This window comes from Nicotiana sylvestris, chloroplast (assembly GCF_000393655.2).
Source record: "Nicotiana sylvestris chloroplast, complete genome".
NCBI lineage: Eukaryota > Viridiplantae > Streptophyta > Magnoliopsida > Solanales > Solanaceae > Nicotiana > Nicotiana sylvestris.
The window spans coordinates 112501-130000 of NC_007500.1; the positions used below are offsets into that span (position 1 = coordinate 112501).

At 32.2% G+C, this 17500-nt stretch overlaps 12 protein-coding genes and 2 non-coding genes, besides 2 other annotated features; 4 read left to right on the forward strand and 10 right to left on the reverse strand. All coding sequences in view use genetic code 11, as the record gives it.

Annotated features, from left to right (window-relative positions):
• Positions 1 to 1792, reverse strand: part of ndhF (NADH dehydrogenase subunit 5) — a 2223-nt gene extending 431 nt beyond the window's left edge. The window contains exon 1 of the mRNA in view: positions 1 to 1792. This exon is cut by the window's left edge and continues 431 nt beyond it. Within this exon, the coding sequence (YP_358734.1) occupies positions 1 to 1792 (1792 nt within the window).
• Positions 1 to 17500: part of a sequence feature (SSC,small single-copy region) that runs on past both edges of the window.
• rpl32 (ribosomal protein L32) lies at positions 2561 to 2728 on the forward strand. Its single transcript has one exon. The coding sequence runs from the start codon at positions 2561 to 2563 to the stop codon at positions 2726 to 2728; it is 168 nt and encodes a 55-aa protein (YP_358735.1).
• sprA lies at positions 2794 to 3011 on the forward strand. Its single transcript has one exon. It is a non-coding gene; the product is annotated as a small plastid RNA (transcript).
• trnL lies at positions 3661 to 3740 on the forward strand. The gene has a single exon. It is a non-coding gene; the product is annotated as a tRNA-Leu (tRNA).
• On the forward strand, positions 3844 to 4785 carry ccsA (cytochrome c biogenesis protein). Its single transcript has one exon. The coding sequence runs from the start codon at positions 3844 to 3846 to the stop codon at positions 4783 to 4785; it is 942 nt and encodes a 313-aa protein (YP_358736.1).
• On the reverse strand, positions 5023 to 6525 carry ndhD (NADH dehydrogenase subunit 4). The gene is given in 1 exon segment: positions 5023 to 6525. A coding segment is annotated over 1 exon segment (1503 nt).
• Position 6524, forward strand: a sequence feature (C-to-U editing on mRNA).
• On the reverse strand, positions 6644 to 6889 carry psaC (photosystem I subunit VII). The gene has a single exon. The coding sequence runs from the start codon at positions 6887 to 6889 to the stop codon at positions 6644 to 6646; it is 246 nt and encodes an 81-aa protein (YP_358738.1).
• ndhE (NADH dehydrogenase subunit 4L) lies at positions 7150 to 7455 on the reverse strand. Its single transcript has one exon. The coding sequence runs from the start codon at positions 7453 to 7455 to the stop codon at positions 7150 to 7152; it is 306 nt and encodes a 101-aa protein (YP_358739.1).
• Positions 7679 to 8209, reverse strand: ndhG (NADH dehydrogenase subunit 6). The gene has a single exon. The coding sequence runs from the start codon at positions 8207 to 8209 to the stop codon at positions 7679 to 7681; it is 531 nt and encodes a 176-aa protein (YP_358740.1).
• On the reverse strand, positions 8606 to 9109 carry ndhI (NADH dehydrogenase subunit I). Its single transcript has one exon. It carries the CDS (start codon positions 9107 to 9109, stop codon positions 8606 to 8608), a length of 504 nt encoding a protein of 167 aa, YP_358741.1.
• On the reverse strand, positions 9194 to 11433 carry ndhA (NADH dehydrogenase subunit 1). One transcript has 2 exons: positions 10881 to 11433; positions 9194 to 9732 (listed from the first exon to the last, which is right to left on the reverse strand). The coding sequence occupies exons 1-2, from the start codon at positions 11431 to 11433 to the stop codon at positions 9194 to 9196; spliced, it is 1092 nt and encodes a 363-aa protein (YP_358742.1).
• ndhH (NADH dehydrogenase subunit 7) lies at positions 11435 to 12616 on the reverse strand. The gene has a single exon. The coding sequence runs from the start codon at positions 12614 to 12616 to the stop codon at positions 11435 to 11437; it is 1182 nt and encodes a 393-aa protein (YP_358743.1).
• Positions 12728 to 12991, reverse strand: rps15 (ribosomal protein S15). The gene has a single exon. It carries the CDS (start codon positions 12989 to 12991, stop codon positions 12728 to 12730), a length of 264 nt encoding a protein of 87 aa, YP_358744.1.
• The window catches only part of ycf1, a 5706-nt gene continuing 1594 nt past the window's right edge, over positions 13389 to 17500 (reverse strand). Inside the window, exon 1 of the mRNA in view lies at positions 13389 to 17500. This exon is cut by the window's right edge and continues 1594 nt beyond it. Within this exon, the coding sequence (YP_358745.1) occupies positions 13389 to 17500 (4112 nt within the window).

The following is a 17500-nucleotide window of genomic DNA, read 5'->3' on the forward strand; positions in this document are numbered from 1 at the left end:
AAAATTCATTCCAATCCATCGAATTATTCGACTTTTGATGCAAAAGATTTATAGATGGAGCTAACCATTTCGATAATATATCCAAATTCCCTCCCTCTTGGTTGAAAGGAATTCCTATAGATCCAACAAACAAAGTAAAGAGTCCTAATACAAATATTGGGAATAGCATAGTATTGTCCGATTCATAAGGATAGGAATAAACCGCTTTATGCTCAAAATGAGCAATAGTCATAAAAGGTCGTGTCATCTTTCTTCCATTTTTATCAATTGGATATTTAGTTTTTGCAAAAAAATAAGTACTTTCATTATTATTCATAGTTAATAAACAAGAGTTTTTCTTAACTCCGTTTTTACCCCATAGAGATATTGAATAGAAGGGGGTTTTTTGTTTCCCACCATAATTTTGAAAATGAGCGTTTAAATGCCCTTCAAAAGTAAGTAAATAGATCCGAAACATATAAAATGCGGTTAATCCCGCCGTGGCCCAAGCTATTATTGCGAAAATTGGCGAATACAACCAACTATCATTAAGAATTTCATCTTTGGACCAAAAACAAGCAAGAGGTGGAATACCACAAAGAGAAAGTGTACCTAATAAAAATGTGATTTTGCTAATTGGTACATGTTTTCTTAAACCTCCCATAAGACCCATATTCTGACTTTTAGCTGGAGAATATCCAACAATAGTTTCCATTGAATGAATAATGGATCCGGATCCTAAAAATAATAATGCTTTGGAATAAGCATGAGTAATCAAATGAAATAAAGCGCTTCGATAAGACCCCATACCAAGAGCTAACATCATATAACCCAATTGAGACATTGTGGAATAGGCTAAACCTCTCTTAATGTCTTTTTGAGCAAGAGCTAAAGTAGCTCCTAATAATACTGTTATTATTCCTATAACCGAGATCAAATACATTATGTAAGGTATAACTCTGAAAAGAGGAAGAAGCCGAGCTACAAGAAAAATTCCCGCCGCTACCATAGTAGCAGCATGTATAAGAGCCGAAATGGGAGTAGGCCCCTCCATGGCATCAGGTAACCATACATGAAGGGGGAATTGGGCGGATTTAGCAACTGCACCGGCAAATAAGAGAACAGCACATAAAGTAACAAATAAAAAATCGACTTCATTATTATAAATCAAGTTATTGAATATTTCGAATAAATCCCTAAATTCGAAACTCCCTGTTATCCAATAAAAACCTAAAATTCCTAATAATAAACCAAAATCCCCTACACGATTAGTTACAAACGCTTTTTGACAAGCATTTGCCGCAACAGGTCGTGTAAACCAAAATCCTATTAATAGATAGGAACACAGCCCAACCAATTCCCAAAAAATATAAATTTGTATCAAATTCGAACTAGTAACTAATCCCAACATGGAAGTACTGAAAAAACTCATATAAGCAAAAAATCTCAAATAGCCTTGATCATGAGCCATATAATTATCACTATAAATAAGAACCATAATTCCAACCGTAGTGATTAATATTGACATAATAGAAGTAAGTGGGTCGATCAAGTATCCGAAGTCTAAAGAAAAATCATTATTGATGATCCAAGACCATACATATTGATAAAAAGAACTGCTATTTATTTGCTGAATAGACAGGTAGATTGAAAAAACCATGACTATGCTTAACAATAAAACACTCTGAAAAGCCCACATACGGCGAAAACTTTTTGTTGCCGTTGGAAAAAGAAAAAGTCCCGCTCCTATTAACATAGGGACTGGAAGTGGAATGAAAGGTATGATCCACGCATATTCATATGTCTGTTCCATAAAAAAGTTTTGAATTCTTAATTAATTGTTTCCGATTCACCGGATCTTACCTCTTTTGAAAGGAGTCAATAAAAAGTCAAAATATGGACTAACTGAAACTAATTTAAAACTTAAATCGAATTTTCTATTCTTACTTATTCTGAGTCTTTGCTAAATACTTCAACTATTGAAATCAAGAAGTTACAATTGGTCAAATGATATGAAAGGGATTAATTACTAGTCTCTTTTGAAATAGGCCTATTTTTCTCCAAGTTTGACCAGTGAATCGAACGGGGATTCAAGTTTTTCATTTCATGAAGTAAAAATGCGGTTCTTATCTTTAAACCTTTCGAGGTATTTTATTGCATGTAAATGAAATGTGGAACCATAAATAGAAATCGAGTATTTTTTGGATTCTTTATTTTATTTTTTCTTTTTATTAAGTTCAACTAATTTCCTTTCTACAGAACAGCCGATTAGCAAATTCTATAGGTATAGATTTTATGAATCAAAAATAATGTGAAATAAAGATACCAGTCAATAGAGAACCTTTTTTTTACAATTATGAATGTTTTATGGAATAGAAAAACTTGAAAAAAACACATATTGACCTTCTTTTTTTATTTCCAGTATTATGCAATTTTCACACATCTTTTGCCTATCTCGATAATGTTTTATTTTAGGACGACACTATTAGCTCGAAAATAAATAGTAGTAAAAAGAATTCGTTTTGAACAATAGATGTCTTTCACATCCAGCTATAACAATGAGTAATTTTTTAATTTCTAAATGGCAGTTCCAAAAAAACGCACTTCGACATCAAAAAAGCGTATTCGTAAAAATATTTGGAAAAGGAAGGGATATTCGATCGCATTAAAGGCTTTTTCATTAGCGAAATCTCTTTCTACCGGGAATTCAAAAAGTTTTTTTGTACGCCAAACAAAAATAAATAAGTAATAAAACGTTCGAATAATTTGAATCAACTTGAAAAAAGAATTCAATTATTCTTAAATTATTCAATTAGATAATAATTGAATAATTTAACGATTTCCCTTTCATATTTGATATTGATTAGCTCACCAATCAATACGTAATGGAACTCGCTTCGCTTTTCTGATTGATAGATAAAATAATAGAATTAGGAAATCCTCTATTTACTGAATAATAACTTTTTTGTTGACAAAAGAGTAAACATCATTTCTATTCCAAGGTGGGGAGTTTCATTTTCCCCATCGACCTATTTGCAGAATTCCATTAAAAAAAAATTCTATATTTCCATTCTATTTCCATATCTATAGAAGAACGTATATAAAAATCTTTAGTGAAATTAGTGAAAGTTAAGAACTCATTGAAACTAATTGATTCTATTTTGAAACCTTTTTGTTTTGTCTAACTTTCTAACTCTTTATTTTCTCTGAATTATTATATAGATACCCATGTATATCTTGCCCTTAACCCAATAGAGAAAATTGCTTAATGAAATTCTGTATGACTGGTTGTCAATTTTGAGCGATGCAAAATAGGTTCTTTTCTTTCTATTTTGTCTTCAAAATCCATTTTTTGTTTTAGATTTCTGAAATAAAATAAATAGGAAATAGCTGATTAAACAATGAAAACAAAAAATTTGGGAACTCTATTCCTTAATTGAGTATAGAACGGTTTAGTTACAAGAGTTCAATTCGAGGAAAGCATAAAATATGGGAAAGTCCCAGGTTAAATAAAAAAAACTAAGACTCTAAACTCAAATCTAAAATAATGAACCTTCAACTTCAAATTCCTATTTGAACAACTTTTTATTGTTATTGATCCATTTGAATCATTACTAAACTAAAATAGCTTCCTCAATCTCGACGATTGCTTATTCATAGGCTATTATGAGTTCAAGACAGGCCGCTATGGTGAAATTGGTAGACACGCTGCTCTTAGGAAGCAGTGCTAATGCATCTCGGTTCGAGTCCGAGTGGCGGCATACCGTCTTCTAAAAAGGATAAATAGATCTTATAATGAATTCAATTCCCGATTTCCTTTTTAGAATTATGTAATTAAGGGACTCTTCTTTTTTAAGATTTTTTATGATATTTTCAACCTTAGAGCATATATTAACTCACATTTCCTTTTCGATCGTTTCAATTGTAATTACAATTCATTTGATAACCTTTTTAGTCGATGAAATCGTAAAACTATACGATTCATCAGAAAAGGGCATAATAGTTACTTTTTTCTGTATAACAGGATTATTAGTTACTCGTTGGATTTCTTCTGGACATTTCCCACTAAGCGATTTATATGAATCATTAATTTTCCTTTCATGGAGTTTCTCCCTTATTCATATAATTCCGTATTTCAAAAAAAATGTTTTAATTTTAAGTAAAATAACTGGCCCTAGTGCTATTTTTACCCAAGGCTTTGCTACGTCAGGTATTTTAACTGAAATACACCAATCTGTAATATTAGTACCTGCTCTTCAATCCGAGTGGTTAATAATGCACGTAAGTATGATGATATTGGGCTATGCAGCTCTTTTATGTGGATCATTATTATCAGTAGCACTTCTAGTGATTACATTTCGAAAAAACAGACAGCTTTTTTATAAGAGCAATGGTTTTTTAAACGAGTCATTTTTCTTGGGTGAAAATGTTTTACAAAATACTTCTTTTTTTTCTGCTAAAAATTATTACAGGTCCCAATTGATTCAACAATTGGATTATTGGAGTTATCGGGTTATTAGTTTAGGATTTACTTTTTTAACCATAGGAATCCTTTCGGGAGCGGTATGGGCTAATGAAGCGTGGGGGTCGTATTGGAATTGGGACCCAAAAGAAACTTGGGCATTTATTACTTGGATCGTATTTGCAATTTATTTACATACTCGAACAAATAGAAATTTGCGGGGTGCAAATTCTGCAATTGTAGCGTCTATAGGCTTTCTTATAATTTGGATATGCTATTTTGGGGTCAATCTTTTAGGAATAGGGTTACATAGTTATGGTTCTTTTCCATCAACATTTAATTGAATTCAAGACAAGTTATTACAAATACAAGAGCGGGCGGCGCATTGTATGAACCAGCGTGCGGACCGTGTGAATCATCAATACAATATTTGATTCACACGGTTTTCTACCATATGTAGTTCAATTTCATTGTTTTTACTTAACTTAAGAGTTAAGAGAAGAAAAAAAGTCTTCTTTTTTTCATTGTCCAAGAATGTTTTTCAAAACAAACATAGGTTTTTTTTATTTCAGTCATCCAAATTATCTATAAAAAAAATTAGATAGAATAACTTCGACCTTGTCAACTGCTAATGAAAGAACGAAATCCGGGTATATACCAATACCTATTACGGGTAAAAAGATGGAGATCGAAAGAAATAACTCTCGCGGTCCAGAATCAAAAAAAGAATCCTTCGGGGCATTAAATAGCTTGTATCCATAGAACATCTGGCGTGACATAGATAATGAATAAATAGGAGTTAATATCATTCCAATTGCCATTACAAAAGTAATTAGTATTTTTGGAATTAAAAGATATTTTTGGCCGGTAATTATTCCAAAAAATACTATCAATTCGGCAACAAAACCACTCATACCTGGTAATGCAAGGGAAGCCATCGAAAAGCTACTGAACATCGTGAACATTTTTGGCATTGGAATAGCTATTCCGCCCATTTCGTCAAGATAAACAAGGCGGATTCTATCATAAGTCGTTCCCGCCAAGAAAAAAAGTGCAGCACCAATAAATCCATGAGATATTATTTGTAAAAGGGCTCCATTAAGTCCCGTGTCGGTTAGAGAACTAATTCCTATAATTATGAAACCCATATGAGAGACAGAGGAATAGGCTATTCTTTTTTTTAAATTCCGTTGGCCAAGAGATGTTAAAGCTGCATAGATTATTTGTATTGTACCTATTATCATCAACCAAGGAGAAAATATAGAATGGGCATGAGGTAATAATTCCATATTGATTCGAATTAATCCATACGCTCCCATTTTTAATAAAATTCCGGCTAGAAGCATACAAGTACTGTAATGTGCTTCTCCATGGGTATCTGGTAACCATGTGTGTAGGGGGATAATGGGCGATTTGACAGCAAAAGCAATAAAAAATCCAATATAGAATATTATTTCTAAAACCACAGGATATGACTGATTAACTGATGTTTCAAAATTTAATGTTGGTTCATTAGAACCATATAAAGCAAGACCCAAAACTCCCATTAAGAGAAAAACAGAACCCCCCGCCGTGTACAAAATAAATTTTGTAGCTGAGTACAGACGTTTCTTTCCTCCCCACATGCATAGAAGTAGATAAACAGGAATTAATTCTAACTCCCACATGATGAAAAAAAGTAAAAGGTCCCGAGACGAAAATGATCCAATTTGACCACTGTACATTGCTAACATGAGAAAATGGAATAATCGAGAATCTCGAGTAACTGGCCAAGCCGCTAAAGTAGCTAAAGTAGTGATAAATCCTGTTAATAAAATGGGTCCTATAGAAAGTCCATCTATTCCTAATCTCCAATGGAAATCAAAAAAATTGATCCATTTATAATCCTCCACTAGTTGGATTAATGGATCATCCGATTGGAAATGATAACAAAATGCATAAGTCGTTAGAAGGAGTTCTAAAATACATATACATATCGTATACCACCTAATTACCCTATTTCCTTTATGGGGAAGAAAGAAAATTAAGGAACCCGCAAATATTGGAAAAACTACAATTATTGTTAACCAAGGAAAATAATTCGTAGTAAAGACAAGATACACTTGGACCATAAAAACCCGTGCTCAAAATATTGTGATTTTCGAGCACAGGTTTGTCGGTAAAAAAAATTAAATGGATTCAAGTAGAGTTTTCTCGAACGTATCAATAAGCTAGACCCATACTGCGAGTTGTTTCATGCCATAAATAAACTCGGACACTCAAGAAATCTGTTGGACAGGCGGATTCACATCTCTTACAACCAACACAGTCCTCTGTTCGTGGAGCAGAAGCAATTTGTTTAGCCTTACAACCGTCCCAAGGTATCATTTCTAATACATCGGTGGGGCAGGCTCGGACACATTGAGTACATCCTATACACGTATCATAAATCTTTACTGAATGTGACATTGGGTCTATACGTTTTTGAATGTTAGAAATTTTCGATCTAGTAAACTTAGAAACGAATCATATAATCATATATTTATATACCAGATGAATCAATGAGTTATCATAATTTTCTAATCAACCCCCTTCTGGATTGGTTTATGAGATATGAGAGAGGGCCAAAATACTTTGATTTCTTATGTTTTGCAAACAAGATCACACCTTACGTAGCAAACATGCTAATTAAAATCGATTTATCAATATTAGAATCTAGATGATTAATACTAATTATTCAACAAATTTGATTGGTTGATACGAGTTGATTTTCTGTTACGGTAAATTGATGAAACAATAGCCAGTCCAATGGCTGCTTCAGCGGCTGCAATAGCTATAACAAAAATTGAGAAAATGTCTCCTTTTAATTGACGATTATCAAAAAAATCAGAAAATGTTACAAAATTTATATTAACCGCATTCAATATAAGTTCAAGACACATAAGGGCTCTAACCATATTTCGACTTGTGATCAATCCATAGATCCCGATAGAAAATAAATAGGCACTCAAAACAAGTACATGTTCGAGAATCATTAAACAACTCCTTATCAATCTCGACTCCTTTCAATATGAACAACAATTCAACCGATTTAATTGACTAGTATATAACAAGTATGGAACAAAGAAATATATTGGTACTAGATTGACCTAAAGTCTTTCTATTTATACAACAGGAATTCAAATAGAATTGAAGGAAAATGAATGTGATAAGACAGAACAAAATTTTATTTGAATTCCAAGTTTTAATAGAAATTTTTTATTGACGAGCTACAGCAATTGCACCTATTAAAGCAACTAAAAGGATTATTGAAATCAGTTCAAATGGAAGAAAAAAATCTGTTGATAAATGAATTCCAATTTGTTGACTATTACTTATAAAATCTTGCTCTATAATCTGGTTTGATCTTGTAGTCCAAATAATCCCGTACCATGACGTATCTGAAATAGTAGTAATTAGTGAAATAAAAAGACTTATACAAACCATCGAAGTAATTCCATCTCCTACGGTCCAAAGATGAAAATCTTTGTAATATTCTGAACCATTCATGAACATCACAGCAAAAATGATTAAAACATTTATAGCTCCTACGTAAATAAGTAGCTGCGCAGCAGCTACAAAATAGGAGTTAGATAGAATATAGAATAACGATGTACAAACAAGAACCAATCCCAAGGAAAAGGCAGAATAAATTGGATTGGGAAGTAATACCACTCCTAGACCCCCTAATATAAGACCCGACCCTAGAAAGACTAAAAGAAAATCATGTATTGGTTCAGATAAATCCATTTTTTATCAAAAATCAAAAACGAAGAATTTCATGACTTTATTGACCTGACCAGGAAAAAAGAAGTTTTTCAATTTTTTATGATACTTCTTAATTGTTAATTGAATGAAATTGTAATGGGTATGAATTGACGTAGATGCTTTTATTTTATTGGACCACTATCAATTCTTTATTCGTCGAACGAGTAGTTTAAACCTATCGATTTTGGATATCATTTATCTACTTTGAAACCATTACTATTATTATAACTATAATATAGAAATCCGTTTTGTTTTCAATCTAAATTAAGCTAGGAGTCTCATTAACCAACCACTAGTTTGAATTGAACAAGCAAAAATATCATTCTTTTAGATCCGAACTAAGCCTTCGTAATTCGGAATTTTTTTCGAATTTAGGGTTTATTCATTTTTTATTTGAGGTAAATTCGAAATTGTTCGAATTGTGTAATCATCAATTACTGACATTGGTAAGCGACCCAAAGCGATTTGATTATAATTCAATTCGTGACGATCATAAGTAGAAAGTTCATATTCTTCGGTCATTGATAAACAATTTGTTGGACAATACTCAACGCAATTACCACAAAATATACAGATTCCAAAATCAATACTGTAATTAAGCAATCGTTTCTTTCGAATATCAGTTTCCAACTTCCAATCAACAACGGGTAAATCTATAGGACATACACGCACACATACTTCACAAGCAATGCATTTATCAAATTCAAAGTGGATTCGGCCTCGGAAACGTTCCGATGTGATCAATTTTTCGTAGGGGTATTGAATAGTTACAGGTAAACGATTTGCGTGGGACAGGGTAATCATGAAACCTTGGCCGATGTATCTGGCGGCTCGTATTGTTTGTTGACCATAATTTATGAATTCAGTTATCATAGGGAGCATATTTAGAATATCTATAAAAAAGATTTTATGCTTGTTTCTTTCTCTTGTTTGAGACAAGTCGTGAATCTAGAATATTGTAGTCTTTTACAGTGAAAGAAGTTGGGACGAGGTTGTCAATAATAGATTACCTAGAGAAATAGGTAAAAGAAATTTCCACCCAAGATTTAATAGTTGGTCCATTCTCAGCCTCGGTAAAGTCCATCTTGTTGCAATAGGAATGAACAAAAACAAATAAGTTTTGGCTAATGTGATAAAGATACCAATTAGTGTTCCAAAGACTTTACCCCTTTTATTTATGCCAAATAGCTCAGGAACAAATATGTACGGAATAGAAAGATTCCAACCTCCCAAATAAAGAACTGTTACAAATAATGAAGAAACTAGTAGATTCAGATATGAAGCAATGTAAAATAAACCAAATTTGATACCTGAATATTCGGTTTGATACCCTGCTACTAATTCTTCTTCTGCTTCTGGTAAATCAAAAGGTAATCTTTCACACTCGGCTAGAGAAGAAATTAGAAAAACGATAAACCCGATGGGTTGACGCCACAAATTCCACCCCCAAAAGCCATATTTTGACTGCGCTTCCACTATATCAACTGTACTTAAACTGTTAGATAATCATAGTCGATGATAACATCACTGTGCCCATCGCTATTACAGAACCGTACGTGAGATTTTCATCTCATACGGCTCCTCAGAGGTCACAAATAAATCTAAGGACCCTTTCCTATTCTTTATCTTGATATGTTTGTCAGATAGAGTAAAAATCTATCCTAAGGTCCCAAATTAGACCAATGGAATTCTGTCTGCTATATTTAAAACTAATAAATACGGGCTTCTGAATTGATCTCATCTTTTAAGAATTTTCATTTTTCTTTGTTGATTAATAACCTTATCATTAAATAAAATGCGCTTTATAGCAATATCACATATACATTTCAACCTCGAATTCTCAATTACGAAAAAAATTAGAGAGTCCATTAGTTCATGAATCATGACAAAAAATTTCTCTCTCGAACTAGAAATCAAAATGGAATTATAGGAAAGAAAGAATAAAAACAAAAAAAGAAAAAAGTAAGAAAAAAAAAGACATCCCCCCTTTTTGCTTTTGCAATTAGATTCTTTTCTTTCTATTTCTATTTTATTTCATTCCTATTCTCCTTTCTCAGAAAAAGGGCCTTTAACCAAAGTAAAAGATTACTTCGTTCTTGATAGTTATTTACTTACTCAGTGGATAGGAACATACTCTGGATCAGAATCATGGGGAGTACTTCTTGATCATTTCTACGAACGTAAAGCCCCAATTCGAATTCCTTTTATGTACAGAAATATCCTCTTGGATAACTTACATAATCTCAATTACTAATCCTTTGTGTATCTTGGTCTTCCTAACCATCCACTCATTTTTGCTTTCAACCTCCCGTTGTGGAAATCCATCTATGGTAATAGACAGTAAAAACTCCATACAGTTGATCTTTTGAACCCGCTTCAAGCTATCATGACAATTCACCAATCTTGGGGTAAACAATCTCTATTGCTTATGTTTACTTTTTTCACCATTTGATTCTTGTACATAGGAAATGAGACTCAACCTTTTTACTGCAAATTTAGAAGCCGTTTTCTTTCACTCATATAACTATCTGGTTTAGTTCATCAACCCAAATGCTGAATAAAAATGAAAATATATATATTCAATCAAATCTTTTTACCTTTGTTTCTAGAAAGAAAAGAATTTGGAGAAATTTTAGGTCTCACCGAATCACACGTAGAGATATTGATAACACACATAGAGCTAATGGTATTTCATAACTAATTGATTGAGCAGCTGCCCGTAGACCACCTAAAAAAGAATATTTATTATTTGATCCATATCCCGACATAAGAAGTCCAACGGGAGCAATACTTGAAATGGCAATCCAGAAAAAAACACCAATACTAAGATCGGCTAGAACAAGGTGATCACCAAAAGGAATTACTGAATAACTTAGAAAGATGGATATTACTGCTATGGATGGTCCGATACTGAATAAACGAGTATCTCCTGTAGATGGAATAAGGTTCTCTTTCAAAAGTAGTTTTGTCCCATCTGCTAGAGCTTGAAGAATTCCTAAAGGGCCAGCATATTCAGGTCCGATACGTTGTTGTATTCCTGCAGATATTTCTCTTTCTAACCAAACAATTACTAGTACACCTATTGTGATTCCTAATACAAGAGTCAAAATAGGGAAAAGCATCCATATGATCCCATAGACTTCTTTTAAGGATTCCAATTTGGAAAAAGAATTGATAGTTTCTATTTCTGTTGTATCAATTATCATTTCAACGATCAACTTCTCCCATAATGATATCTATGCTACCTAGTATTGTCATAATATCAGCCAATTTCATTCTTTTAACTAACTGAGGAAGAATTTGCAAATTGATAAAACCTGGTGGGCGAATTTTCCATCTCCAAGGAAAAACGCTCTGATCTCCTATGAGAAAAATTCCCAATTCTCCTTTTGGGGCTTCAACTCTCACATAAAGTTCTTGTTTCGACAATTCAAAAGTTGGAGAAGGTTTTTTACTAATAAACCGATATTCAAAATCATTCCATTCAGGATCTTTTAATCTGTCAAAACGTCGGATTTCTAAATTTTCGTAAGGCCCTCCTGGAATTCCTTCCAGAGCCTGTTGAATAATCTTTATGGATTCTGTCATTTCACCGATTCGTACTAAATAACGAGCTAATGAATCCCCTTCTCGTTGCCATTGAACCTGCCAATCAAATTCGTCGTAAGACTCATAATGATCAACTTTACGAAGATCCCATTCTATTCCGGAAGCTCGTAGCATTGGTCCCGATAACCCCCAATTTAATGCTTCGTCTCCCCCAATAATGCCTACGCCTTCAACTCGTTCTAAAAAAATAGGATTCCGGGTAATAAGTTTTTGATACTCAGCAACCCCTGTTAAAAAATAATCGCAAAAATCCAAACATTTATCTATCCAGCCATAGGGTAGATCGGCAGCCACTCCCCCGATACGAAAATAATTATGCATCATTCGCATACCGGTGGCAGCTTCGAAGAGGTCATATATCAATTCTCTTTCTCGAAAAATATAGAAGAAAGGGGTCTGCGCACCAATATCCGCCATAAAAGGGCCTAGCCATAACAAATGAGAAGCTATCCGACTCAACTCCAACATAATGACTCTGATATAGCTAGCCCTTTTAGGTACTTGAATATTGCCTAATTGTTCGGGTCCATTTATGGTTATTGCTTCTGTGAACATAGTAGCTAAATAATCCCAACGTGTTACATAAGGCAAATATTGTATAATTGTTCGGTTTTCCGCAATTTTCTCCATCCCTCTATGTAAATAACCCAATATTGGTTCGCAGTCGACAACATCTTCACCATCTAGAGTAACGATGAGTCGAAGAACACCGTGCATTGATGGGTGCTGAGGCCCCATATTGACTATCATGAGGTCTTTTCTTGTAGTTGGTGCAGTCATAAGTTTTTTACCGATTCATTCTTCCATGAATTGCTGAAAGTGAAAAGAAGTTCATCAAAATTTAATCGAAACATATAAGTGAAAATGAAATGACTCTTCAAATAAATCAAATTAACGAGTTTTTGTCTCTCGAATGTCCAACTGATTAATTAATTCTTTATAACGTACTCTATTTTTTTTTGACAAATAAGCTAGGAGTCGTTGACGTTTTCCCAAAATTTTCTTCAAACCTCTCTGAGATAAATAGTCTTTTTTGTGCAATTCTAAATGTGAAGTAAGTCTCCGTATCTTATTGGTGAAATTGAATACTTGAAATTCAACAGATCCTCTCTTTTCTTCTTGAGAAATAACTGAAATGACAGAATTTTTTACCATAAAAGAATTTCCCCTTTCTTTATTTTACAGATATGGATTTTATCGAATTTTATCGATCAGTAATAATAATGCCAGTAATTTGAACGTGGTATATAGACTTAATTTCTTTATGAACTCCTAATTTTATCAATTCCAATAAATTAATCAAATTCAAAATTTGATTCAGATAGGAATCCAAAAAGATGGTAGGTACTTTTTTTTTCATTCACAAAAGCGACTAATTTAAACCTAAAATCCTAAAATGAAGAAGATTTTGTTGATTCCTTTCTAGATCTAATCGATACTTTATTGATTTAGTATCGTCTACTCGAATTAGATTCGAATGAGATGTAAGAAAAAGCATGTGTACATTTGTTTACTTTCAGATACTCTATACGAAACAGGATATATAGTACTATCAATTTATTTTCAATTGTGGATACATATGTATCCTTAAGATACTGAAACGACTACCATTATTGGTATCAAACCAATAACGATTCATACAAGCTAAATCTTCTAATCGATAATTAGGCCAAAGAAAGAACTTCAATTTAATTAATTCATTTTTCTCTTTATAAAGAGGTTTCCTTTCATCCAAAAATTGACTCCAGTTTTTTACATTGTTTTCGTTGCAAAATACTGAATTTCTATCGATGCCATTCCAATTCAAAGAATTAAACAAACTTCGAATTCTCAATTCTCTACGACGTCTAGACCATAAAATATTTTCAGGAACAAGCAAATCAAAATGATTTTTGTCTGTATTTATTCTTTGAGTTTGAGGTTGCAGAATGAATTCATCAAAATTCTTTTTATCAACATATCTTTGTTCGGGGTATCTTTGATTAGTTTGGTGTTTACTTTTATGAACCAATGAAATACCTATGGTTTGATACATAATAAATTGTCCATTATTTTTTACAGACAACCGAATAGGTTCGATAATTAATATCCCCTTCTTCATCAATTCTGTAAGAGTTAAATTCTTCTGAATCAGCATTATATCCAAACTCATTTCTCTCCTTTGAATTGACGATATAGCAATTTTGCTTGGATTTATCAGTCGAAGCAGGAGACAATATACCTTGATATTCTCGATCATTCTTTGATTCAAAGCATCGTTCCATCTCAATTGAAAAAGCAAATAACGTTTCAAGAACAAATCTAGTTCTGCTTCCGTGTTGCTTTTGTATTGTTTTTTCTTTTTACCCTTCTTTGTGTCTGATTCCGCGTAATCTTTTTTAAGAGCGTTTTGATGTTTTGAGAGAACAGGGCCCAGATTTCCTTTGTTTTCTATATCTGATCCACGCTCTTTTTCTCCTTGACTTGCGGGTTCTTTTGCTTCTTGAATTCGATTCTTTATTTTTTTATTTGATCGTAGAAAAAAGTTTTGTTTTTGGTTTTTATTGATGTTTTTATTTTGACTAACATTTTCATTTGTATTCAAATTTAAAAGAAGTAATTTGCTTGGTATAATCCACGGTTTTATTTTATATACATTATAAAGTGGTACAAATTCTGGGAAGAACCAAAATTCCAGATTCAATATGGGACGATTTAATATTTTTTCATTCATTCCCATCCAATCAAAAAAGGCTTTTTTCGAATTTTTTTGATTGTTTTCTGGATTTTGATGAATCGTAAGATAAAAAAAGCCTTTTTTATCAATTTTATCAATTATTTGATAATTATTAATACCAATTTTAGTATTTGGATTACTGTTGGTATCGATCTTAACCCAGGCCTCAATATCTTCTTTTTGTCTAAGAGAAAAATGGATAATTTTCCAATCAAAATATTTTCTATCGAGATTTCTTTCTATATATAGAATATTGCCTTTTCTTAGATAATTATTGATATGAAGATTGCCGAGCATATCAAAAAGGTTGTGTTTGGACGTGTTGGAATTAGAAGAAATTTCGAGGTTCTTATTTACTTGAAAGGGTAATCTAGAAATAAAAGAGTCATTTTTTTTTTCATAATTAATCGATTTATATGCTAAAAGATCATATCTATAACATTTTTGAAAATTATCTTTTTGGTTTGCTAATGAATAGAGCTCAGAATCATTTTCTTTTTTGTAATGAATTAATTGGTCTTTTTCATATGAATTCCATTTGTTTAAATTTCGATTTTGAGCCATACAACCTTGATTAACCCTATTTCGCCATTTTTGTGGCATTAATCTAGACCATCTAATCTGAGATAAATCGTATTGATAATGCCGTCTTAACCAGTTTTTCCATTGATTGATTCTATAACTCTGAAGTTTCTTATGTTTTAATTCAGAATGAAATATTCCTAGTGTTCGAAAATAGTCCTTTATTTTAGTCTTAAGGAAAAAAGACGTTCTGTTATATTGAAGAACAGATCTTAATTTAGACAAATTAATAACTTGGGGTTGTGATAATTTGTAAAATACATATGCTTGTGATAAGTAGGATAAATCAAAAAAAATATGTGAATTTTTCTTACTAATATTATAAAGTGACTTTTTTATAGTCGAAATAAAGTGAATTTTTTTTTGATTATTAATTTTTTCTTGATTTATTTCATTATTGGAAATGTATTTATCAATCAATTTGTTTGTTGATTCAAGAAAGAGTTGTGTATTAATTCTGGGAATATTAATGATAGATAAAAATAGATCGATGTATAATCTTTGAATGAATAATTTTAGAAAATAATGGAATTTCCATATTAATCGAGTATTTCTTCTTTTTAATATTTGGAAAATCTTTTTTGGCGATTCGAATTTTTTAATATTATTTGTTTTATTAGGACTAATGTCTATTTCTGGAGTTACTTTCTTTTTCTCTTTTGTAATTCTTTCTATTTGATTTTTGATTGTACTTGTTCTATCAGTCAAATCCTTCATTTTGCTTTCTATCAGTGAAGAATTTGGCCAATTTCCAGATTCAATTTGACTAAATGATTCGTTAATTATCTGATTACTCATTAGAGAATCTTTTTCTTTTTTCGTTTCATTCGATTCATCTATTTCTTTGAGTCTAAATAATACAATTGGATTTACTTTTGAAAGTTCTTTTTTCATTTTTTTTATAAATAGACTACTTTTGATAAGCCATTTTTTGGTTTCTTTTGAAATTCTTCGAAATAATTTTATTTTTCCTTTGAAAACTTTTAGAGTTATAAAATATTTCTTTTTGAATTTTCCAATTTTTTTTTCGAGTTCCTTAAAAATGGGCTCAAAAAAAGAAGGGCGTTTTCGGGGAGAACCAAAGGGAAGTTCAGCTTCCATTCCCCAAACTGTTAAAAAACAAAAATCATCTTTTTGTTTTTTCTTTTTCATTAGCTCTCCACGGGAGGAGTACAGTTTAGATATATGCCAAGGTTTCAGACAAAAAGGAAATAATATTTTGATCTGAATGCCATCTTTCAACCAATTTTTTGGAAATTCTGTTTCTGATAATTGAACACCATTATAAGTACATTTAATATGCATTTCTCTATTCCATTCCTGCAAATCTTCAGACCATTCAGGAAGTTGCAAGACTAACATACGCCCGAGATTTTTGGCTATTATCAATGAAGGTAATACAATATATTTTCGAAGAATTGATTGAGTTATTAACATGTAACCTCTTATTATTTGCGCAAAAGGAATGGTATCCCAGGCTTCTGCTATCTCTATCCGTGCTTTTTCCTTTCTTTTGTTCTCCCCTTTTTTGTCCTTTTCCTTTTTCTCTTCTCTTTTTGTTTGTTCTTCTCTAGACTCTAGAATCTTGAATTCTCCTTCTTTACCTGACCAATTTCGAAAAATTGGTTTAATCAGTCCAGAGATATCAAAAGAAAAAAGAAAGGGGGGGGTTATTCTGTCAAGAAAAAGGGGGGAATGCACATTTGCTTGAAAGAGTTTCCAAATAACTGTTTTGCGCCTTTGAGCCCGCATAGAGCCTTTGATTATACCTCGCCGAAAATCTGGTTGTTGCGAATAGCGTATTAAAGCCACTTCCTTTGTTTGATCTTGATCTGCGGTATCAGTATCTTTGGTATCAGGATCGTTATTCTGGTTGTTGGCAGTAAAAATCACTACACGTTTGGCTTTTCTTGAACGAATTTGATGATCCAGTGGTACGCCCTCTTGATAGTCACCCGATTGTTGTTCCAATTCGGTGATTAATTTATGTGACCAGCGAGGTATTTTTTTACTGATTTCTTTTATTCCAATCGATTTTTTTTCAGATGTTGTCCCATTAGGAGCAATTGCATTGAATACAAATTTTACAAATTTAGTTCTTTTTTCTGAATTCACTCTTCCCTGTTCTTGGTCTGAAAATAAAGAAAGGTCTTTCAAATTTAAACTCGATTTTGGTTCGTTACCAAATTCATTGATTAAAGTTAAGAACTCGTCAATTTCTGTTGATAATGGTTTTTTAGCAACCGTATCCACTTTTTGTTCCAATTCTTGGTAATCAGTATTCGGAAGAAAGATAGTATGAATCCTATTTATTCTAACCCTCTCTTTCAAATTTTCTAGCGAAGTATTGTTTATGATTGAAGGTG